Source organism: Rhamphochromis longiceps, linkage group LG9 (genome assembly GCF_057381845.1).
Source record: "Rhamphochromis longiceps isolate RC_006_pf linkage group LG9, R_longiceps_female_GT1.1, whole genome shotgun sequence".
In the NCBI taxonomy this organism is placed as follows: Eukaryota; Metazoa; Chordata; class Actinopteri; order Cichliformes; family Cichlidae; genus Rhamphochromis; species Rhamphochromis longiceps.
Genome location: NC_140565.1, coordinates 12,937,271 through 12,962,168, shown reverse-complemented (window position 1 = coordinate 12,962,168; position 24,898 = coordinate 12,937,271). Strand labels below are relative to the sequence as shown.

The window sequence follows — 24,898 nt, the reverse complement described above, 5'->3', positions numbered from 1 at the left end:
CATAACCCAGGGGCACTTAAGATGGAGATTGGGGTTACGATAAGATGTGCCTTTAGAATACTAGTGCACAGCTGGCACACCCAGAGACGACTAATCGTTTGAAGGAAATCTTTTCTTTGAACTTTTCTCGAGAATACTGTATGAAAAAGATGAATTCACAGCCGCTGATTGCATACCACCAAAGAGTAGTTTCCAGTAGCAATCTTTCTGTGATATTTTCAGCACTCATTTTCAATTTAAAAACAAAATGTGTTTTACATATACCAATGTATTTCCCATTGGTATATTTCCCATACATTCTATTCACCTAAATATAGAAAGCGCAGCACGCCACAATGTTCACAAATATGTACTTTACATTAGTCGCAAAACATCACAATTACAGGAAGAAATGTGACAAGTGATATAACTGGAAGCAGATTGACTTCAGGACCAGCCATTTGGTACAATTCTAATTAATCCACTAACTCTCCATGGGACTGCTGTTAGCACCACAGCCGCTCGCACAAACTTACTTGGCCAAGGACACTAGCTAAGAGGAATTTAATCAATGTGATGGATAACATTTGTCTTTACAACTCTCACAGCAATTCCCATGTTAACCATTCAAGGCAACAGTACTTTTCCATCCAAATGTTCTATTTTTTTTTTCTGCTGGCAAGTCATAAGTAAAGCCGAACCTAAAGGCAGAGCAAAAAAAATACAGACATTGTCATCACGAGGGGGCAGAGCAGCAGACTACAACGAAAATGCACATTTCAAAGCCTGCTTTTTTTTATAGAACTGTAAAACAATGCCATTGTGCTGCCTCTTTGAGACATTAAAGACCTATCAACACTCCGTTTAAGAGCTACATGTTATTTTGCCTTTTCAGATTTGTAGACATGAACAACTTTCATTCGCAGCCAGAAAGCAGACAGCCAAGACTTTGATGAGTGATGCAGCCAAGTTGAACAAGCAGTCTACTTTCAATTAATGAGAGGCTAAATTTGTGTGGCTTATTCACGAGTCATTATTTTCCAACAGTTTAAATATTCCAGAACAAAAAGATGTACGTATGGTGTATTTGTGTCGATACACTGTTATCTGAGAAGATTACAAAAGCATTTTTTAATGTAACTGTACAAGAAAGGAATTGGTGTCCTGGAACACAGAGAATAGGTGTCTGAATGGTTGGGCTGAGCTTTTTTTTATGTTCCATAGCCTCTTTTTGGCAAAAAAATAGGCCTTGATGCATCACAAGCATGATGCTAAAGTCCTTGAGAAAGAATCCGCTGAAAATACCTTTATTCGTATAGTACCTATATTGTTTATTTTTTATAGCAAACTAACCATTTAGAAACCGTCTTCCGTTTTAAAGTTTTGTTTCTGCATGCTGCCATGGGCGCAATAAATCCTACTTTTGATAATGATAAATGCCTCTTGAGTGACGATTAATCACAGAGAAACACACACATTTGTGGGCCTCGGCGTTATTTATGAAACCGTAGTTTATATTCCACCGTCATCTTATTTCACACAGAGAAAATGTGAAATATGATGTGACTTTAATTTTTCCAGAATGACTGGGGAGTGAGCATTAACAGGTTATGTCATGCTGTATAATAAAAGCAAGTCTGTGGCTCAGATGTTCTCCACCTGCATGTGCTGTGAGCACAAAAGGATGGGCTGGTAAGCGGGGAGGTTTTTTTTTTTTTAATCAAACAGCCCTCCAGCTGTTGCCCACCAGGTGAAATGCACAGTGTGTTCAACCAAGAAAACATGGCAGGAGATGAGAGAAGACCTTGCATGCCAATTGTCCTTTATTGTAACTTTCAGTTGTGCTGGATTGTGACAAGGCTACATAGGGTTGCAGTAATGTGGCACTGTATCATCATGGGACCTGTGTAGCATTCAGCTGATCTAAAATGATGCAGGAAGAGTACTGACAGGGACTAGACAGAGAGAGCTTATTTCTGCCATACTGGCTTCTCTTCATTGGCTCCCTGTCAAATCCAGAATAGAATTTAAAGTCCTGCTTCTCACATACAAGGTCTTGAATAATCAGGCCCCATCTTAATAACCTTATAGTACCATATCACCCCGTTAGAGCTCTTTGGTCTCAGACTGCAGGCTTACTTGTGGTTCCTAGAGTATTTACAAGTAGAATGAGAGAAAGAGCCTTCAGCTTTGAGGCCCCTAACAGGCCACATTATGCATGTATTACTGTTTGGTAACATGCAAAACACTTTTCATTGCATCTTTCATCTGATATGTTCATGGGTATCAATATTTTGTAATATACTACCAACATTACAAAGAGAAATCTTGACTAAGATCATAATTTACTGTTTGAAACTGTTGTCGCCAGTGTTGCAGTAAAAATTAGCAATGGAGCAACAAGAAATGGTTTGTAGTTCACGGTTATAGTGACATTCACATGCAATCTGGTAGTCAGTACAATACAAATGCAAAGAAATGTCCAAAAAGCACGTGCCTGCTAAGAATATTTATATTTTCAGTTGCTTTGAGGCTGGTGGTCTCATTCAATGGAGCAAACGTTTGATTGACACCAGGATGGCAACAGTGCGCCAATCAATCAACCACATGAATGAGGGGTATTCCCAAAACCATATGCTGCATATGTGTAGGACACTGCACTGTCTCTTGGACACCTCACCATTCTGCATTTTTTATAATTTAATTTGAATGACTAACAAGTGGGTGTTTGTAGAAAGGGCTGAATATTCAGTGAAAATGTTAATGCATCATTTTATGGAAATTAGGCACTGAGCCAAGAGGCAGCAGATTTATAAACACCTGTTTACTTTTGATGTTTTGCCACACATCGCAGCAATTGCCACAGAACCTGCAAAATGAAGAATCTACTTGAGGGACATGCAGACATACTACCTAACCCCCCGCCCCCCAAAACATTGTGGTTTCTCACACTCTGTTTGTATTTCAGTTATTAGATCTATAGAATGCACATTACAAGGATGATAGATTGATTAACTAAACTATATCGAAACTTTTCTTGAAGAAAGAAGGCAACTCCTCTTTCTCTGCATCAGAGAAATGAAAGTCTGTCCCATTAAATATTCAAAAAGCTGTTTTTCCCTGGGAAATTAATTCGTCATCTATATATGGCTTGCTTTTTATCACTCTTTCCTCATCATCATGGATGGATCCTGATTCTAAAGATTCCCCCACCCCTCTTTAGACATATAGGAAAAATTGCAACAGAAAAATATATTAAGCTCCCTGCCTAGTCATGATGAGGGCATGTTTGGTGTGCCTCATGTTGTAAGCAATAAATAATCAGTGAATTATCTGAGTATAGATCAGGCTGAGACAAAAGTATCCAAGCTGAGATTTCAGTCATTTTAATATGTAGGTTGGTATAGAAGGTAGGTATACAAGTGGCTGAAGCAATAGGGGTAAACGATTATAAAACCTTGTTAACTTTGTGAATGCCAAAGTATTCAACACCTCAACATGAGACATAATGTGAAATTTAAATTCTTGACATTTTCTGCACAATAATCCTTAAAGAAGGCTGCACAAATTTTCCACTTTCCATCAAACCTACCAGTACTAATCACTCTATAGTTACACATTATAGTCAAGAATTATCTGTTCTGATTATTCTTTTTAAATATATCACATCAAATATTGTTAGTTTGTTCAGTCTGAATACCTCTGTCACTACATAGCGCCTACACCCACTGCTACTGTTTTCACTGCGGAGTGGGGGTTGTGGAAACTATTTCTTTTTATCTTGTCGTCAGCGCTTTATCTTGCAAGGGATTGGGATGGGCCGAACACAATATCTTCAAAGAGTTCGGAGGGCTTTGATGAGTCCATTTCCTCCTCTGTATGGATCAACTGGGCTGTAGCCTTTACTTGCTCCGATAGTTTGAGTGAAGGTCTTTGACTCAAGAATGAAATCTCTACATAGCAGGTTAGCTTTTGATGCTTTAATTTCAAGACACCTGCCTCTTTGAGAAATTAAGAAAGTGGTATTACCTTTCATTATAATAGATGCCTCTCCAATTTATATTAATCCTTGTGAATCATCTGAAAATCGCAGGTTCTAATACTTAATTGGAAGTAAAGACATGTCATTATGAGGTTAATCATTCTGGACTGGTAAATTTACACGTTCAGTAGTATTTTTATGATTCTGGGTTTTTCCATTTATAATTATTATTTGAAAATTGCTCATTTAGATTTAATTCTTTAGAGCATGGTGGTACCATAGAGTGGTTAATATGAAGCTTCCAGTTTGTAGAGGCTGGTTGACTGGGCCTGTCTATGTGCAGTTTCAATCCTAACTCTGTAAGTGCACAGTCCAGATACATGTACTTTCTACTGCTGATAAACTTGCTATAGATCTGAATGTGAACAGAAGTTTTCCATCTCTCACGGTAGGCATGCAGTGGACTGATGACCTGATGTCCAGGGTGTCTGCTTTTCATATTATCAACCATGATGACTTATCGACAGCACAGAGCAGTTATAGTCATAGGATGGACCTTTTGGGGTTTGTCGCTAGCATGAGGGCAATGTTGTTTCCCACACTACATGCTTATTCTAGGCAGATTTTGATTAGGTAGCGTGTTTATAACAGAAAAAGGTGATAAAATACCAAAAACATTTGGTGCAACAAATATTGTGCTTGTTGGTGTTACATTTATAAATTAAAATCTGTAGTTTAAGCAAGTTGAGAGCTATTTCATGTCAGTGAAAACCTTAACCCATAGCAAAATACAAAACAAAATATTTAGTATAGTATGGCACAAGGAGGCAGAAGACTAAAATCTAATTAATATTGTTTATTGATCCACTTACTGGTTCTTATTCATTACTAAAGAAGTTTCGATAGTCTGCAGCGTAATATTAGGCATTTATTGTATGCTTAACTACTCGTAAGTCCTTTGGAGTTTTTATGCATCAATGTCACTTAAAATATAAGATTTTAAGAAAAGTTGTAAAAGAAGATAAAGTGAACTCAATTAACCACTGACCATGAAAATACCACACCAGTCTCAATAACATGGCAAAGCGCAGATGTCACGCTTTGCCTCTCCAAAGCGTGAAATGGACACACATGCAGAAGTTGCAATACGTTGCAGTAATCTGCAGTACTAGCAGCAGGAGATATTTTATTTCAACCCATCATGAAAACAAACACTTAAAGAAACATTTACATATCAGCCACCTAGCGTTATCTTACCAGGCATAGAAGGAGCTTGGAATGTATTTCATACCCTTCTTGGTCAGTAGTGACTTGTTTGCTTTGCATATATTATCTTCCCTTACTGGTACTGCAACTCCTGTAGGTGTATCCATTTCATGCTTAGTAAAGGCAAAGCGTGACATTCACACAGTGGACTAGCATGTCCATTACATGCTTTGCCATGATAGTGGGTTGGCCATCTGTATAGTCTACCTCCTTCTGTTGTCATGGGTTCTCCCAGGGTCCACTGGCTTCCTCCCACACAAAGTCATGCTTGTTAGGTTAACTGGTAATTCTACATTGGGTTTAGGTGTGAATTTTATTTCTTCCATGCAAGCCCTGCGGTGGATCTGTCCAGTATATCCTTTCTCTTTAAAATGGATGGATGAATGACGGCCACATACCGAATGGTGATCTAATATTGACTGCATAATCACCTGGTGTCTAAGGAAATCAGGTGCTAATTGAATACTATTTAGGAGTGTAAACTGAATTAAAAGTACAGTATAAATTTGCCATGCACTTTTACAGATATACATAAATTTAATTGTCCTTTAGTGTCTGTCTTTCCTTGAAAACATGTTCTTGAACCAAAGAAGTAGTAAAGTGGGAAGTAGTTTTTGTTTAGAATTTACAGATGAAGATCTGATTGCAGAGCCAGGACTGCATAAAATCAGTTTTCATGAAATACCACAGAAAAAGGATAAGGCTTGTGATAAACTGACTCTATCCTAAATGTCGTGAAACCCCCTACGGTAAAATGTTTGACCAAAAATGCAGAATCAAAATAAAATTTATGAAATAAAACTGCGACCTGGCAGAGTGCTAAAGTAGTTACTGTTTTTTGTATTGCATAATAGCATCAGTATCTTTACTCACAAGCAATCTCTCTGAAAATCTCACCTGAACAACTGCCTGTCACTACTGTGTCAAACACTGAACTATGAGTTCAGTGAAAGACGGTGCTGATAGAATGAAAGAGAAAAGTGTAGCTTAACTGAAGATTTCCCTGCAGATCCTGTATGCCAGGTAACACTGCTCTCCCACTTAATTGCGCCTTACATTTAAGAGTCATTTTCTCAGATCCAGGAAGGCACTCCTGTCTTGATTTGCTTTTAACAACCCCTCAGACCGCTGCTTTCCCCAGACAAGGCTATATTAGAATTTAATTAATTCTGTGGCTGGCAATGCTCAAAGGTAATGGCGATGCAGGTATGCAATGCACAGCACAGGTCCACAGTACTGTAATGAGTAACATAGCCTGCGTTTAGAGTGGCTGGTTAGCGTGGTATTCTGCAAAAGCTTGTTTTGAGGTAATGCTGGAGGGACTGGAAAGTCAATGACACCTTTGGCTAGAAGAGTCGAGGTTCCTGGATCTGTGAGGAGAACTATAATAATACATGAACTCTACAAACACTTTTCTTAACAAATGTACAGAATTTAAAGTGTTAAAATGAATTAAAAATATCCACAAAAATACAAAAAAGCTGAACTGGATATTATAAATTGGACAGTGTGTCTGTTATGAATTCATTTCCTCTCTGTTTATTTAAGTAACAGGACATAGATTAATATTCTCACAGCACCACATGAGACTGTGAGATATTCAGTGAATTAATCCGATAATAGAGATGACTGAAAATGCATTGCTACAGAAACTTTACTCTGATTGGCAAAATTATATTCCACTATATGAAGACTGTGCATCCTACACTGAAAAAAGTGATATTGTCTCCTTTTAAATATAGCATATTATATTTTGGTATATCTTTTCAATTCAAATGAGTAATTCCTGTCTACATATATAATTCGAGTAACTCCAGAATACATTCCCTGCGTTTTAATCCAATTAATTTTAGTTAATTAAATGTAGCTCAAAATGCTTAAGTATGTTTTTCATAGCCTCCTGCTGGGCCATTTTGCGCATGCGTTAGGACAGGCCACCATTTTGCGCGCGGACTGAAGAAGCGGACTCTTTGTGTGCTGCAAGCGGGCTCAAGTTAATCGCACAACTTCATATAAAGGTGGTCTAGCTTCGGTAAGTAAACCTTTTACGGTCGTTTTTGTTTTATTTTTTTACCTCAGTCAAAGCATGTTGACTCTTTAAGACGTGTGCACATGGAGAAAGAAGTCTAAGTAGTTGTACACCTCTGAACTTTGTCATGAATTTGACTTAAGCTAGCTATGTGCTCTATTAGCTACTGCTCTAGGATTGCCAGGCTTCTACCGTTCTACCTTTAAAAGCCGGAGAGCAGTCAAATGCTGGAAGTGGAAGCTAAATCATAGTCATTCATATGTATATTAGGTTGTTAAATAGGAATTCTGGAGGGAGGGGAGTGGGGGTGTGTGATTGAGGGGGTGGGGGAGTGGAGTGTTTCAGTTTGCCATCTTAGGGAGAAATCAACACACATGGGTGTAGGTCCTTTGTTGCTGACATTTATTGATAAAAACAGTACAAAAACCAACCATTTGTACACATATTTACAAATAATAATAAAAAGCGAGTGAGTACATTACAACATTTTCAGCAATCACTCACAATCCTGGCACTGCCATGGTATCTGTAGTCTGCATTTACCACATGTGTATCTGTAGCAGTGAACACATCGCACAGTGGCCTGATTTTTCTTGCATTCTGTGGGTTTCCCAGGTTTGCTGACCAGCAGTCATTTACAGATGGAACCCTGTTAACCCCCCGCAAGATCACAATTGCAATAAATGCCATTAGTTCAGGGAGGTCCATGAACCAATGAACATGCTCCGTTTGCTGTGCATGTTGAATAGTCCATTCTTGAATGCTATGAAGCATGTCAAGAGTGATGAAACACAGGAAGCTCTGAAGGCGACTCGAGATACTTCTCCTGGCCTTAGCCGTTGGCTCTCCATCTGCAGCGTACGCTTCTATTGGGGTGAAAGGTAGTGTAAATGACTGCTGGTCAGCAAACCTGGGAAACCCACAGATAATTGGAACTACAGGGAGTGCAGAATTATTAGGCAAGTTGTATTTCTGAGGAATAATTTTATTATTGAACAACAACCATGTTCTCAATGAACCCAAAAAACTCATTAATATCAAAGCTGAATGTTTTTGGAAGCAGTTTTTAGTTTGTTTTTAGTTTTAGCTATTTTAGGGGGATATCTGTGTGTGCAGGTGACTATTACTGTGCAGAATTATTAGGCAACTTAACAAATTGTACTAACAAATTATGGAACGAGGCAATTTCTCTGTAGTTAGCTGTAAAGTTCACTGTACAGTCGCCTGCAGTTTTAAGTGGAGAAATCGTCCCTCCCGCCACAACATTGGCATTAAGGAATAGTCGGGCGGGGGAGGGGGCTTCTGAACGCACCTGCACAGTCAGGGGTGCAGTAGGAAATAAGTAGGATTGGCGTTGCACAACGTCTTTTGTGCAGAAAAAAATAATGGTTGTAAACTGTGGAGGAGAATAACTCAGTGGTTGCCAAAAATGTGAGATCAAAAGGCACTGAGAGTGATGTTTGTCAGAACTGAAATTAACTCAGAAAAGAAGTTGCTTCACTTGATAGAGCTGTTGAGTCAGCGGTCTGGTTTAGCATTTAAAGCCTCGCTACGTGCTTCCAAACCGCTGCATTTAATCTCAGAGAAAACTAACACAGAGAAGTAAAGCAAGTGTGTAAGTTCATCTCTTTATGTTTGCATAGTATTTCCATGTTGAGCTTAACAACCGATGTATGGAGCCACAGCTGGACTGGCTGTCGGAGTTTTGTATTGAGGGGGAAAGGAAGCGATTTGTTTTATACTTCAGCTAGAATGAAAAAAGACACAAAGCTGGAGTTATTCGGTGTCTTCATGCTGAACAGCTAAAACTTCTTCCCTCATTCTCCCCCCTCCCTCTCCTGTTGCTACTTCAATCATGAAACTGATCGATTATCAGGTGATCGGCTTTTCTGTCGCTAGTCTCTCTCATTTGTTAGTCACCCAGTTTGCGCTAGAAAGAGGAAAACGGTTAGTTATGTCTATAACTTCTGTTCCCTGAAGGAGAGGAACGAGGTACAACACATAAGTATGGGATATCACGCCCTCGCGTGTCCTGGCTGAAGAAACCTTTATTCACGCCTTTACGGCAGATGACGTGTGATGACACGCGCAAGGCCCCGCCCGCACATATAGCCGCTGCCATCACCGTCATCCCTCAGTTCGATAGCCGCTCTTCACCGAGCCAACTGCTCAGTGGGGCCACCCTGTGTTGTACCTCGTTCCTCTCCTTCAGGGAACAGAAGTTATAGACATAACTAACCGTTCCCTTTCAGTCGATTCACTCGGTACAACACATAAGTATGGGACCTATATACACGCCCCGCAGAGCAGCCACCGAACCGGAACGGGACCACCACATCCTTAGTGAGTGGTAGACCCAGCAGAAAGGACAGCATGAGCCACCGAAGGGGCTGTAACGTCCAACCGATAAAACCGCACAAAAGTGTGCGGCGACGCCCAATTAGCCGCTGCACAAATATCAGCCACAGGCACCCCTCTAAAAAGAGCCCATGAGGTCGCCATCCCCCTGGTGGAATGAGCTCCCACCCCGTGGGGCAACGCAAAACCTCCGGTGCTGTATGCCAGCGAGATAGCTTCTACAATCCAGTGGGACAGCCTCTGTCTGGACAGAGCTCTACCTCTATTCGGATTAGCGAAGCAGACAAACAACTGGTCACACAAACGCACATCCCGAGTGCGCTCAATGTAGGTGCGTAGCGCACGCACCGGACAAAGAGAATGCACCCTCCTCTGCTCCTCAGATTCAAAAGGAGGGGAGCAAAAGCTCAGCAACTCAAACTCCATTGAACTATAAGATGCAGGCATGACCTTGGGAAGATAGGCGGCATTCGGACGCAATACGACCTTGCGGCCATCAGGAGAAAACTGCGTGCAGGCAGGATGCACAGACAGCGCATGAAGGTCCCCCACTCGCTTCGCCGAGGCCAAAGCGAGAAGTAATGCGGTCTTATACGAAAGAAGTTTCATATCTACCGACTCAACGGGTTCAAACGGAGGGCCACAAAGGGCCTCCAGCACCAAAGACAAGTCCCAAGCCGGGACACTGGACTTAAGCACGGGCCTCAGCCGGCGAACCCCTTTCAGAAAACGCACGGCGAGGGGATGCGCACCTGGTGTCACCCCGTCAAAACCGATATGACAAGCAGATATAGCCGCTAAATAAACCTTGATCGTCGAAAACGAAAGGCCTTTATCCAACAGCTCCTGCAGGAATGTCAAAACATCCACAATAGAGCACTGAAATGGGAGAGTGTGGCGGTCCTGGCACCATCGCTCGAAGGCTCGCCATTTGTAAGCGTACAAGCCTCTAGTAGACGAGGCCCTGGCGCTCTGAATCGTCGCTACCACACTAGGTGGCAGACCCTTAGCAACCAAGTTTAACCTCTCAGCAGGTAAGCATGAAGGTGCCACAGATCCGGGCGCGGATGAAACACTTCCCCCCCCGCCTGAGAGAGGAGATCCCTGCGGAGAGGAAGCTGCCAAGGACTTGCTGCAAGCAGGCTGATTATTTCTGCATACCACGACTTCGCGGGCCACCAAGGGGCCACCAGGATCAGAGAGAGGGAATGCCGACGCACCCTCTCCAGAATTGGAGATATCATTTCCACTGGGGGAAATGCATACAGGAGCACGTCTGGCCATTGGTGCGCTAGCGCGTCCAAGCCCAAGGGTGCATCGTGGTCGATTATGGAGAAGTACAGGGGGCAGTGAGCATTCACCCTGGAAGCAAAAAGATCTATTTGCGCCTCGCCAAATAGATCCCAAATCTGAGCCACTATTGAAGGGTGTAACCTCCATTCTCTCACCAGAGGACCCCCCCTGGAGAGAAGGTCCGGCCCCAGGTTCAGGTGGCCCGGGACATGGGTGGCTCTTAGAGTCAGAAAATGAACACTGCACCATAACAGCAGAGAGCGAGACAGCTGCAACAGGGGAAGAGAGCGTGTTCCTCCCTGCCTGTTTATATAAGACACCACTGTTGAATTGTCCGTCCTGACTAAGACATGCTGGCCCTGCAGGACTGGACGGAAACGCTTTAGAGCTAAGAACACTGCTAACAGCTCTAAGTGGTTGATGTGCAGCTGGCGCTGAGCCGCGGACCAGATCCCTCTCACTGACGCACCCTCGCACAGCGCTCCCCACCCACTTAGGGAAGCATCTGTGGACACCACCTTGCGAAACAACACCCTCCCAATCCGAGAGCCCTGGTGCAGTAGCCCGGGCTCCCTCCAAGGACGGAGAGCTAGCATGCAAGACGCAGTTACCGGCAGCCTCCTCCGGAGGTGACGCGAAGCACACAAACGGTGAGAGAGAGTCCAGCGTTGAAACGCTCTCATTTTCAACAGCCCAAGCGGCACTACGGCGATCATAGATGCCATCATGCCCAACAAGCGCAATATCGTCTGGAAACGCAGTCTGCGTCCCAGCTGAAATTGAGCGAGGCAGCGATGAAACGCGGCCACTCTGTGCTCTGACAACCGTGCGCGGCTGGAAAGAGAGCATATTTCCAGACCGAGAAAAGCGATCTGTTGACCTGGGATTAGCGAGCTCTTCTGAAAGTTCACAGAGAACCCCAGTGTCTGAATGTGTGACAGAACCCGCGACAGCTGCGTCTCCGCCTGTTCTCTGGAGCAAGCCACGAGAGCCCAGTCGTCCAGGTAGGCCAAGATGCGGATGCCCCTCTTCCTGAGGGGCGCTAGCGCTGCCTCGGCACATTTCGTAAAGGTGCGGGGAGCGAGCGACAGCCCGAACGGCAGCACTAGGTATTCGTAGGCTACGCCCTCGAATGCAAACCTCAGAAACTGCCTGTGTTTCGGGTGTATAGCGACATGAAAATAAGCATCTGTTAGATCGATTGTCGCAAACCAATCTCCCGGGCCGACTGCACTCAGGAGCTGTCTGAGTGTTAGCATCTTGAACCTGTACGTTCGCAGGTACGTGTTCAAGACTCGCAGGTCGAGGATGGGACGAAGCCCTCCCCCTTTCTTCGGAATGACAAAATAACGGCTGTACCAACCTTTGTCCGTCTCCGAAGCGGGGACCACCCGTATTGCTCTCTTCTGTAATAGCGCCTGTATTTCCTCTCTGAGTACCAAGGCTGCCTCGGGGTTGACAATCGTGTTCACGACTCTTTGGAAACGAGGCGGCTTGACCCGGAACTGCAACCGGTAACCCATGGCAACGGTTTGCAGCACCCACGGAGAGGGGGCGCAAGCGCGCCACTGAGGGAAGTGAGCAGTCAGCCGGCTGGCCTGCAGCACTGACGGCGGGGCGCCGTCGCCCCCCAGTGTGTCTGCAGGGGACTGCATCCCCTGCCTGACCTGGCTCATTTCGCCTGCAGGTTGAGCATTTGAGATTGTTTGAGAGTAAACAACACTCTTTATTGATTGCAACATGGGAACATGTACATTTATACATTTTGTTGGGTGCACCTTTTCCGGGGCATAACAATGAAAAACAGCGGGAACACTCGATGTGGTCGCTTGAACATTCAACACATCTGAACCGTGTGCAGGGGTTATGTGCTTGGGAGACCGCGATAGGGAAGTGCAGCGCCTTCTGGGGCTGACAACCTGAACAGAACTTAAGCGGCACCTCTTGTGCGGCAACAGAGGGGTAAGAGCAGCGTCTCCCTGCTGCCGGATCCCTTCCCCACTCGCAATCACAGCTAGGAGGGCTGAGGCTTCTTCCTCCTGGGCGTCGGGTCCCGTCGGGGGCCCGGGGGAGGGCCTTTGGCCCAGGCCGACTGGCGTGGAGCTCGGGCCGGAGTACGTGCTCTCGCCGGCGGCCCTCCCACTCCAGCAGTGGGCGCCGGTCTCTTGCCAGCTGTCAGAGGAGCGGCGGGCCTGTGAGAGCTAGCAGTGGGCTTGGGCTGGGGCTGGCGTCTGGGGATGATGTCGCGCAGAGCTTCCGTCTGCTTCTTCCTCAGATCGAATCTAGCCTGAATGGCTTCAAGTGAATGTCCGAATAACCCAGCCGCAGACACTGGTGCGTCCAGATACACAGCTCTGTCTCTATCAGGGACGTCGGAGAGGGTCAGCCACAGGTGCCTCTGCGCCACCACTGTCGAAGCCATCCCTCTGCCCAGGGAGAGCGCTGCACAGCGAGACGCACGGAGGATGTAATCCGTGGTGACTCTAACCTCGTTAAGAAGAGGTGACAGCGGGCTGTCCTCCGGAACCAGCGATCCAAGCTCCGCCAGGCACACTGCTTGGTACGTCTGGAGCATGGTGACGGAGCTCATGGCTCGAGCGGTGCCGGCCTGAGCCCGATAAATCTTCTCCAGCTGCGAGGCCGAGAATCTGCAGTGCTTGGACGGCAGAGTTGCGGGGCCACCGACACCATGGTTATGGGACGGGGCCAGATAAGCAGCCAGAGACGGCTCCATAGGGGGTGGGTTAGCTAAACCAGCTCCCTCGGCGCCGTCCAATTCCATGTACTGTCCATAGCCGGGCACAGTGACGCGGGTAGACAGAGGTTTGTCCCATGACGCTGTTAGCTCGCAGAGAAAGTCTGGGAACATGGGGAGGCAGTTTTTGGCCGTTGCGGGCTCCGGTGGAAGGAAAAAACCCGCAAACCGCGACGGCTTCCGAGCTGGTGGAGGAGAGGGCCAGTCCACCTGCAGCTTCTCAGCGGCACGGCGAAACAGGGAGAAAAGAGAGGTGTCATCGTGGCCGACCGGCGCAGCAGCGGCGGCATATTGGGTCGACAATGAGCTCTCCTGCTCATCCTCCGACAAACCATGGATGTCCAGGCCGATGTCCAGCACGTCATCGTCTTCCTGGGGAGCGCTGGCGGGCTTCAACCCAGGCTGAAGCCCGTCAGCGCTCCTGCATGGTTCCGGTCCGTCATCGGCTAACCCGTCAACGTATTCCATGTGGTCAGCCCAGCTAATCGCGGGGACATCGACCTGAAAATTTTCGTCTTCGGACTCGGACGAAGCCGGGGCTCCAGACTCGGAAAGAAGAGGGTCATGCCGTGCGACAGCCGAGCGTCCCAGCACTCTTTCCACAAACGTCACCCGTCTTTCCAGGGTCGAGCGTCGGAGCTGGCGACAAAACGCACAAGCTTCGGGCTCCGTCAACGCTCTCCTAGCGTGGACGATCCCCAGGCAGACAGGGCAGGCATCGTGCTGGTCGCTGTCGTGCAAAGAGAAACCACATCCCTGAGGACAGGGGCGAACAGAAGATTTCTGCTTTGCTCGCTTCGGTTTGGAGTCCATTCCCAAAACGCAAAGCGAAACGCTGCACAAGAAAAACTTGAAAATAGCGCTCCGCGGGCAGCCTACGCACCAGCTGGGCGGTGGAGGCTAACACCAACAGGGGCAGTTAAGCTAGGTTCAAGTTGGCAGACAACGGAGCTAACTAGCAGTAGCTAGCTAGCCCAACTCAGCAGAGGTGTTCTCAGCGAGGTGAAGAGCGTAAGAACTGAGGGATGACGGTGATGGCAGCGGCTATATGTGCGGGCGGGGCCTTGCGCGTGTCATCACACGTCATCTGCCGTAAAGGCGTGAATAAAGGTTTCTTCAGCCAGGACACGCGAGGGCGTGATATCCCATACTTATGTGTTGTACCGAGTGAATCGACTGAAAGGGAACGGCAGATAAACAACAGCAGCACGTTTAAGCTTGATAAGCTGTTGCTAGAATTTTTTTAATATTACTTCTAGTATCCGCTTATGTTTTCTGGAGCCACAGCCGTAATAGCTGCTGGTCATGATAGTTTGGATATGTGGTGAGAAGGAAACATGAAGGTGAAACCAGGAGAAGTTTTTACTGAATCATTAGAGCTGAACAGGTAATGAAGAAACAGGTTTACATTTTAGGTCACATGAATGAGTTGAAGGGAAGTTATGAACTGTTTCTGAGAGACAAATAACTCCAGGATCCTTTTTTAGGTAGCTGACAGCTGGTAACTGTGCAGGGGCGGATCTAGCAAAGTTTTGCCAGGGGCCAGGTAGGGCATTAACAGGGAAAGGGAGACACAAAGACATAATTTTCTTTCTTATTCTCATTTAAAATGTCTAGCTTTTAATAAATAATTATTCTAAATCTTACTACCAAAGTGGTGATCTGGTTAAATGTATAGAGATCCATTATTGTATGTAGTAAATATTAAGTCTAATATATGCCCTAGTAATAGTAGTACATATAGCACTTTTTCCTTTGGGAAGGTACGCTGTCTGCGCTGTCTGCAACTGTATTGAAGAAAAATGTTGAATCAAATTATTATAGAAAAATAATTGATTTCTGTGCATTAAAGTAGATTACGTCAATTAAGCATTATCAGGCGGAGGGTGCGGGGTGATTTCCTAATATTTTTGCTGGGAGTTGGCAGTCCTATTAGTTAGTTTAATATTTCTATGTACTGTTTAGAATACCTGAATAAGGAGGATGGTGTAAGTTTTTTAGGTTGATCAGTATTGCTGAAGTATAAAATATTTTGGGTGCAGTGTATTTTTTGCATACAGGTATAACAGAATAGCTTTAATGTTTTGTTTTTAAAACTGAGTATGAACTTATACAAAATGCAGCAAAATATTTATAAAAACAGTTTTATTTATTATAAAATACACTATATCGGATTCATATCGGCATCGGCAGATAATCAAATTTATGATATCGGTATCGGACATAAAAAAGTGGTATCGTGCCATCTGTAGTTTGCACAGAGGCACAAGTAAGATTTGTTTTGTTACAAGGGAGTATCATGAAGTAATGCACTAATGGCTTGGAAACGGTAATTGTTTGTCTTTCTAAAGTTTTTTTATTTTTTTATTTGTCTTCCTTTTCTGGCAGATTTTCTTCCCCTTATGTGTTACTGTTTATTCAAGAAGATGGTGTTATTTTGGTAAGTACATGCAAATTCCTTACATATTTATCACAACAGTATTTGTCACAGTATTGCAGGGACAAGTTTATCTATCTCATCTTAAGGGTTCTTGTGATTATTAATATTGATATTAATTAATATCAATTAATATATATGATTAAATTTCTTTTATCCAGGACAAAAGAAAAAAAAACTTGCGAAAGTGAAATGAAAAACAGGAATTTAGTTCTTGTGAGTTAAGAGGATGCAGAGCATAGAGTTAGATGGAGGTGGATCATTCACTGTGGTGATCCCTGAAGGAAACAGCCAAGAGAAAAAGGATCAGATTGCAAAAAAAAATGTGGTTTGTTTGCATACATGAGTCTTTACGGTACCCACAGGACTCCTGAAGTATAAGTACTCTGAAGTTTGCAGAGCAATTTCAGAGATGTTTGGGGCTTACATGGCAAGCATGTTTTTAGTTGCACATCTAAATTTTCTCTGCTCTCTGTTGCTGATGGCAGAGTTCTGCCCCGCTGACCTCACAGGTGAGACACTCCCACCAGTGGACAAGGAGCACAGGAAAATGTGTTGCCAACCACCTGAAACAGACAAATATCTGCTTTTTAAAACCCTTTAAACCCGTTAAATGGACTGATGCCATTCATTTCTTCTTTGATTAACAGTAGTAACATCCTTCATGCACTGTATACTAACCCATATGATAATCATGCTTTATGAAGTGATGGCAATTGCATTGTAGCATTTAATGAAGAAATAACAAAATAATCATACCAATGATTAAGCACCAGTCTTCTTTTTTTCTCTCTGTGTGTGTGTGTGTGTGTGTGTGTGTGTGTGTGTGTGTGTGTGTGTGTGTGTGTGTGTGTGTGTGTGTGTGTGTGTGTGTGTGTGTGTGTGAGATACAGGTAAATGCTGAATTCCAGCGTATTACAACACTTCAACTGGAGACGACCTTTGCGGCACAGTTAGACAGAATTACACCTCAGTTGATGACAGTTTTCCAGAAGAAGGGCGGTGTTTCTGGGCAGAAACTTGCCCACCACTTGCAGATCATGCAAGAGGTAAATCTGAATATTGCAAATTCTATTTGGATTTCTTTTGTCTTAAGTGGCAGGTCACTGGTGAGTCCAATAAGCCGTTTTAGGTGACCAGCCAAGCAATCTAAATTTTGAAATTTCATATATAAATTTTATTTACTATGTTTGAACTGACATATGATAAAATTTACTTATTGCGAATGTCAGACATTGTTCTTTTTTCCAAATTGGTTTAATCAGCAACTCTCTTTAAACAGGCTGAAAGTGATGTTAAAGTGAAAAGGGAAGCAGTTCTCAGGGCACTTTGCCTCTACCTTGGTGAAGAGGACGGAAGCCTTATTCGGGAGTTCTTTGTAAGTCATTTAAGTCATTGTAAGCAAGTCATCTATACACACACTTTTTAGATAGATATCTGTGTGTGTGTGTATTACACACACACACACACACACACACACACACAAACGACTAGATTGGAATTTAATTGTAGAGTTAATTGTTTTTTCTTTTACCTTTTTATTAAATGTTTAGGACATTGAAGGAGATAATATCCAGAGAGACCTGAAGAAGCACACCATGGGCATTTATGTCATCAACAGGGAGGATGGACAAAATGGACATTATGATGACATTGGAATATTTGTTGAAGGGGAGATAGTCATGGACAACATTGGATCTCTGGCCCAAGCTTGTGCATTGATGCTTGGAGTAATCTATGCACTAAACCTAGCCTTCCCCAAGGAATTGAAGGACTATTATGAATTCATTTAGAAAGTGTTGATGGGATTCGATGGTGAAAAGCTCTCCCCCAAAGTCTTTGGGCTGAAGAACAAAATTGCTACTGGATAGGAAGATTTCTAAAATAACACATCAAGAGAATGCTGTTATGTAAATTACCAATGACTGGTGCTCTTGTGAATAGGAGTGAAACTCTTGTACAACCATCATTTGTTCTGTGTTATGTTTCGATTGAACATTTTAACTTTCAATAATGAATGTTTCACGTGTGGTACATTTGAGTAGCTTGAAGAGCAACTTTGTAATTATTCAGTTATAGCTGCTGCCCTGCGTATAATCAGTGTTAACTCAACCGGATAAAAAAAAAACAAAAAACATTCATGATTACCACACTGCAGCACACTGGTAACACTTTAAAGACTATTAATTGTTTTGAAGCGAGTATGTTAGGTCAGAAAATATGTAAAACATTCAGAATCTTCAAGAAAGGACTAGAATGGAAAGACAGTGGTCAATAAGCAGTAAGGAAAACACAAGTTTAATTTTAAGTCTAATTACCTTATTAAAATGCAATTTCTAAATATGGATCGCAGAACAGCAAGTCTGAAACTGGTTAGTTTGTGGATGCATCAGTTTCTAATTGTGATACATTATACTGCTGGTAGTGTTTTATTCTTTTATGTAAGGAGTTTGTTTGTTTGTTTTCTTTTTTAGAGGAAGAGAAACATTGGTTAACATTTCTCTTGTCTGTTGTTTCTGTTTTGTTTGAATACAGCTTTTTAAAGCTACTAGTTCATAGGCAAAAGTTTTGTAATTTGTATTATACAAATTGCAGCAATTTCCCTTAGAGATGTGGATTCTTATTCTGTTTGCAACAAATTTTGCATTAATAAATGATGTGAAAGAATGTTGTAGTTTTCATTATTGACGTTTTTAAAAACTACAAATCAGGGTAAGCAATATTTTTTAAGTAAACTTAACTTAATTGAAATAGAGAGAAATTAACAATTTGATTGATTTGAATATAAGTTTGGGACATAAGTGTAAAGGAAACAAATTATTCTGGTACATTTAACACGACCTTAGTTGGACTTACTAATAATATTTGACTAAGACGTATCCACAACAGTTAAGTTAAAGTAGCTTAAAAATATATGTTGGTTTTACTCGCTTAAATTAAATTCAGTGTACTTAAAAAATATTTCTGGATTCAAACAAATTTATTTCGTGCAACCACTTGTCATAAAAAAATTGAGTAAATTGAACAAAACATTTTTTTCAGTGTACAAGAAATGATAATGCGTCTCATCATTGTCAAAGTTAAAAGTGTGCTCAACATCATTATTCAGCCCCACAAGATAAAAACAGAAGGAGGCAGAGGGCATTGATTTTGAGAGCAAGGTATAAAATGAACCAACATCTCTATACCACCTTTAAGTCAAGACACAAGTGCATGTGTACTGAAAAACATGTATTTCTGTTCTCCTTATGCCCAAGGTATCTTAACGTCCTTTTAACCAGGGCAGGTTCTTCAACGTGCATAAAAAAATATAGGACTGCTTTCTTGCATTTCTCTAAAACTGGTATCCTGTCTCAGAGTCACTCTGAAAAACTGGTTGATGCATTTATTGCTTCTAGACTGGAAAATTGTCATTTATTATTATCAGGTTGTTCTAAAAGCTCCTTGAAAACCCTTCAGTTAATCCAAAATGCTGCAGTGAGAGGGCTGATGAGGACTAGAAAAGAGAGAATATTTTTCCTTATTAGCATCTCTTCACTGGCTTCCTGTTAAATCCAAAACCAAATTTAAAATCCTTCTCCTCAAATAAAAAGTCTTGAATAATCAGGCCCCATCTTATCTTAAAGACCTCATAGTAGCAAATCACTCTAATAGCGCACTTTGCTCTCAGACTGCAGGCTTCTGCAGGCTTGTGGTTTCTAGAGTTTGTAAAAGTAGAGTAGGAAGCAGAGCCTTCAGCTTCCAGAACCTGCTTCTGAGGAACCAGCTAGCAGTTTGAATTTGGTAGACAGACACTATCCCTGCTTTTCAGTCTAGGCTTATCATTTTCCTTTTTGATAAGGCTGAAGGTTGGTTCAAATGATGCTGAACCCTCTCTTAGTTATGCTGCAGTAAGTCTAGGCTGCTAGGTGCGTGCCATGATGGCTAACTCTGGCTCTCTTCCTTTTGTTCTGTCTCCCTCCTCTCATCCATCACAGATAGTTGCCTCTCACTGGCAACCATCTGTTCTGCTGGAGGCTTCTTTCTGTTAAAAGGGAGTTTTTCCTTCCCACAGTCACCAAGTGCTTGTAGATAGGGATTTGTCTAATTGCTGAGGTTTTCTCTCTATGGGGTCTTTACCTTATGACATAAAATACCTTAAGGCAATTGTTGTTGTAACTTGGTGCTATATAAATAAAATTGAATTAAATTGAATACCTGATGAAGTTAATGTCCATATGCCATCACATTTTCAAGGTTTGCTGCTACTGTTTGATTCTGGTCAGTGTATAGGTGTGTTTTGGTCCACCTGCTCTGTGAGGCTCAGATTCATGACCCTGGCTGTTTTCTCAGTCTGTTTCTCCAGGATTAGCTCGCACACCTAGAACCGAGAATTCACTTGTAAATCTGTAGAATTCCTGTTTTTGCCTGAAATGTATTATTCAGTCACACATTTCATAAAACCTTTAGACTTTAATTTGCATTCAATGGTGAAACAAGTTACTATATGTAGCAGCGGTAATGTATAAGTAATATACAGGACACATCTTATAATAATGACGTAACCTGTCTCCTCCTTAATGGGGTCAATATTAGCGACACTGCATGCATAGCAATTATTCACATCTATATATTTAACAAAAGATTTATTATAAATCCAAATTGTTTAGATTTTATTTGTACGCATTATGTTATTATTGCATCATTTCCCTGCAAATCTAATATTCAGTGGACATTACCCATATGTAACCTAAATGTCACCAAAATTTGTATCCATGGTGGAATTGTGTTTGATTGAGCACTAAATACATAATGAAGACTTTGGTGTGCCACAGGCCTGCCAAATGTTTTTGCTAGTAGTAGTAATGCAATCTTTATTTTCCTTTGTTCATAAAAAAAACACATACATGTATTTACACACAGTTACAGATGCATATACATATGCACAAAAGCATGCTGAGGTTTATTTCTCTTGTTACAAATATAGTGTTATTGATGTGATGGGTCACATTGCAATTTAGAAGCAATTAAAAGGTAATGAATGTGCTCAAATGAAACCTGTGTCTGGAGGGCATTTGCAGTGTATGGAGGAGATGATATATTTGTGTGCGTGTGTGTGTGTGTGTGTGTGTGCGTGTGTGTGTCTGGTTAATAGCCTTTCTTGTAGCTTTAGGCGTGGATAAAAGATAAAAAAAAAAAGTTCCTTTGAACATGACAGCAATTAAAATTGTGGATAATCATGACAATATGTAAATATCTTTAATTTACAGGTACTGAGCTTAAAAAGCATGATACACATGATTATGTGTACCTAAATTGCTAACAAAATACTCAGTGGCCAGATTTATTTTCACCTCTTTTTATTCAATTATTCTTCACTTAAATTGGCATGAACTTAAATGCTGTTGTAGCCTGACAATTACTGAACCCTTTTTTCTCTTTGTCTTGACACGCTCAGACAACTAAACACTGTGACAAATTCATTTTGACCAAAATATCTTTTCAAGTGAATCAGTTTTTAGCCTCAGCTATCAATTACGGACTTGCAGAAATTTGCTTTGCCTCTCCTCAGGTTCAGTCACTTTGACGGCACTTTGCTATTTAAAAAAAAGACATTTTACGCACATGCCATTGTGCAGATGACTACAGACAGTCAGTAAGGTGACATTTTACCATATGTTAAGATGCAACTTTTCAGTTCACTCCAGTGTTATGCATGAAAATTAACTTTTTTTGGGGCACTTCAGAGTTGTATAGAAGCTAATATAGAAGTTAACAGGAATACGGCATAAATCATTCACCACAGAAGGGCTGCATGTGTAATCTAGAGTGGCATGCAAAAATTGGTCAGCTACTGTGAATAGCTTGCAGATCCTGAATACCCTGAGGGTATCTGCCCTTCTGATGACCTGGACTAGCCAACTGTCTGTAAATCCAAAATGAGTCTGAGGTAGGAGACAGACCAGACGCCCTCTTATCACATGTGATGAAGATCCTGGAGAGTCTAGTCCTGGTCCACCTAATACTGCAGGTGAAAACATATCCGTCGACAGTTTTTCTATCTATTAATAATGATCCATATATAACAGTGATGGGGACACTTTCCTCCAGAATAATTCCTTTAAAGAATTTTTTAATTTTGTCACTAACACAGATTTTACATATAGTGAAGTATTTTCAGTGGTCAGTGTTTGGTATTGCTACTTTTACTAGTTGAACAGTTGTAAAACACTTGCAAACTGTACTCTGAGCGACAGTGAAACTGCTAAAAATGCAACACAAAACAGAAAGAGAGGCCTGTTGCCTCTGTACAAGTCTAAATTGAATCTGAATCTCGGGGAACTTTACCCTCAATGTCCAGGTTAGAAGATTTCTGAAATTCTTGTGAACATAACTTGAGAAAGACGAAAACTAGACGTTTTGACTATTTAAACCATGGGGCATCTAGCAGGAGGCTGAGGAGCAGAACTGGTGGACGCCAGCTTTTTTCAAGTTTTACAACTGTTTGGCATGTTTACAGAAAAGTTGGCATCTTCGGTTCAAACTACAGGAGAATGTGACAATATGCTACCGACCAAAGTGTCACAAAGAGGTTTTTGGTGCAGCACCTACTTTGACCTAAGGAATGTATGTAACCTCCATTTAGAGTCAGCAAATCTAAAAATCAGTACAAGAAATAGTTTTCAAATGTAAAGAAAGCTTTTACATGTTTCAAGAAAAAGAGAAACAATAGAAAAGCACAATTTTCGGTGCTTAGCAAAGGATTAATAATGTAGAAAAAATTTCTGATAGATATTTTATAACATGGACACTGTAATGTATAAATCACATTGTTTCTTTAACAAGTGATAAAGCCACTTCTGCATGCACCTTGGAAGAAGGTGAAGTTGTGCTTGAATCCTCTACTGAACAGGTCCTTGTCTTGAACCATGTTTGTGATATTGTGCCTAAATGAATGCACTACAAACATTATTCTATACATATGTTTTTGGCGTGTAACCTGTAACATAAGCAGGGGACATTTGTCATGCACAGATGTGCCAACCCAAAGAGACAATGCCTACCATTACAGAAGCAGGACTCGACTTGAACTTGGAGCAGTATAAACTGATTTTCATGTTCATTAGATCTCACTAACCTCTCAAACCTAACCAGGTATTACTTCCTAAGTGCTTTCCTAGGTGTTTTTAATTAGTGAGGAATCCTCATTATATGAGGCAGATGGCACAATCCTACATCTTTTGTTAAAGTCACACTAATTAGGATTCTCTGAGAAAATGCGTCCAACCAGAATCCTTAATAAGGGAGTCTGCTTAGCCAAGTAATAAGAAACCTGATGTCTCCACGACAGTGGTGCTCACTTTGAAAGTTCTAAATAGAAAGCAATCCGTTCTTCAGCACAGACCTTTTGTCATTGTGCTCTGCATTTCTTTCTCAGGTACATGTGATATGCATTGTCTATTCTTGTATGCTGGTTACATCATTACTTAGTGATACAAAAAGAGCTGTTGGTAGAAAATTAACAAGTAATTTTTACATTCAGATGTTAAATGCTACTGGATTTACAAGCGAGTTGGAGAGGGAACACAAAGAAAAATGCAAAAGAAAGAGAGTTAGAGCACATGTTCTGGCTTTTGTGGTAATGTAAATCGTGGAAATTGAAACCATCCACGTGTCAGTCCTCTCTGGGCTTTCTAGCACTTTGAAAGCAGGACTTTGCGGAAGATTTGTCAACGTCATTTAAGTGCAGATACCTTCTTCTCAACAAGGACAGATGGCAAATTAAGGCAAACATGGCCCAAAATGAATTTTGGCTTCTTCCACTGAATAGTGTGTGGGTTTTGAAATTCATTTGTACATTATCATGCACATTCCCATTTCCAGCTACCTGGTTTGTGTTTGCACCATACTAAAGGTTAGTGAAGGTCAAACAGCGCTATAGTTTGTGTAAGCAAATGCATACAAAATTTATAAAGCTATTTGATTTTGTTTAGAAGCAGCAGATCTTAAAGCTGCCATAGTGATTACATTTTCTCTTCCTCGTATTCCCAGTCTCCATATTCATACGCTCTCATAGGCCCCTAATATATATAACTATAAAACTCTGACACACTCCTTTTATTTTATTCAGAACTTGCCAAAGCCTTTCAGATGTACTGTCACTTACTTGCCATTTGCATCTCAAGAGCAGGAGTTACTGCTTTGGCACCCAGTGAAGCTGAGTAATATAGTATCCCTGTTGTCGTGTGACCTGAGGTAGACGTCGGGGCAGTCAGGTGGGAGTCCTCTCACCCACATCAACTCCAGAACCCCGCACTATCTGGGTATGGATCATAAGATCAGGGATTAGGGTTTTTTTTTTTGTTTGTCCTGCAGATCGACACTATTTCTTTGTTGTTTAAACAAAGAAAAACTGTGAATTGAATTATGACAATAAATGCTGCCCTTGATTTGCACACCTAATTTGAGTTGTTGAAACTCCAGGAAGAATAATTTGTAACTCTACAGTATTGTTTTTAAGGTATAAAGACCATCAGCAGCAGATTTTAAGTTTAGTCATTAAATGAACATTAATTAGCAACAAATAATATGACTGTGTTTTATCCACTGAACTTAATATATATATATGTGAATAAGTAAATTTCTTTCAACAAAATGTGTCTGTCACATCTATGTTTCTTGATCAGTCACCACTGTTTAGTGCCATCTGCTTCAATTTTCCATTAAAGCCTCTGCATTTGGAATGATGGGTATGATGCGTAAGAAAAGTAAGAAAATGATAAACTGTCATAACAAACCACAAAAATGTGGAATTAAATC

At 41.9% G+C, this 24,898-nt stretch overlaps 2 protein-coding genes across 2 annotated transcripts; one reads left to right on the top strand and one right to left on the bottom strand.

Moving 5' to 3' along the window:
* The first annotated feature begins 7,163 nt into the window (after positions 1–7,163).
* On the top strand, positions 7,164–19,115 carry LOC146661846 (uncharacterized). Its single transcript, XM_085418339.1, has 5 exons — positions 7,164–7,259; positions 16,051–16,102; positions 16,993–17,148; positions 17,382–17,477; positions 17,653–19,115. The coding sequence occupies exons 3-5, from the start codon at positions 17,077–17,079 to the stop codon at positions 17,890–17,892; spliced, it is 408 nt and encodes a 135-aa protein (XP_085274465.1). The 5' UTR covers positions 7,164–7,259; positions 16,051–16,102; positions 16,993–17,076; the 3' UTR covers positions 17,893–19,115.
* LOC146661847 (uncharacterized) lies at positions 9,202–12,474 on the bottom strand. Its single transcript, XM_085418338.1, has one exon. It carries the CDS (start codon positions 11,967–11,969, stop codon positions 9,597–9,599), a length of 2,373 nt encoding a protein of 790 aa, XP_085274464.1. The 5' UTR covers positions 11,970–12,474; the 3' UTR covers positions 9,202–9,596.
* Positions 19,116–24,898: the final 5,783 nt, after the last annotated feature.

Excerpts from the sequence above, each read along its gene's own strand:
- LOC146661847 (XM_085418338.1), bottom strand. The coding sequence starts at position 11,969 with ATGTGCCGAGGCAGCGCTAGCGCCCCTCAGGAAGAGGGGCATCCGCAT.
- LOC146661846 (XM_085418339.1), top strand. The coding sequence starts at position 17,077 with ATGACAGTTTTCCAGAAGAAGGGCGGTGTTTCTGGGCAGAAACTTGCC. Across the intron at positions 17,149-17,381 it reads ACTTGCAGATCATGCAAGAG|GCTGAAAGTGATGTTAAAGT; the intron begins GTAAATCTGAAT and ends CTCTTTAAACAG. Across the intron at positions 17,478-17,652 it reads GCCTTATTCGGGAGTTCTTT|GACATTGAAGGAGATAATAT; the intron begins GTAAGTCATTTA and ends TTAAATGTTTAG.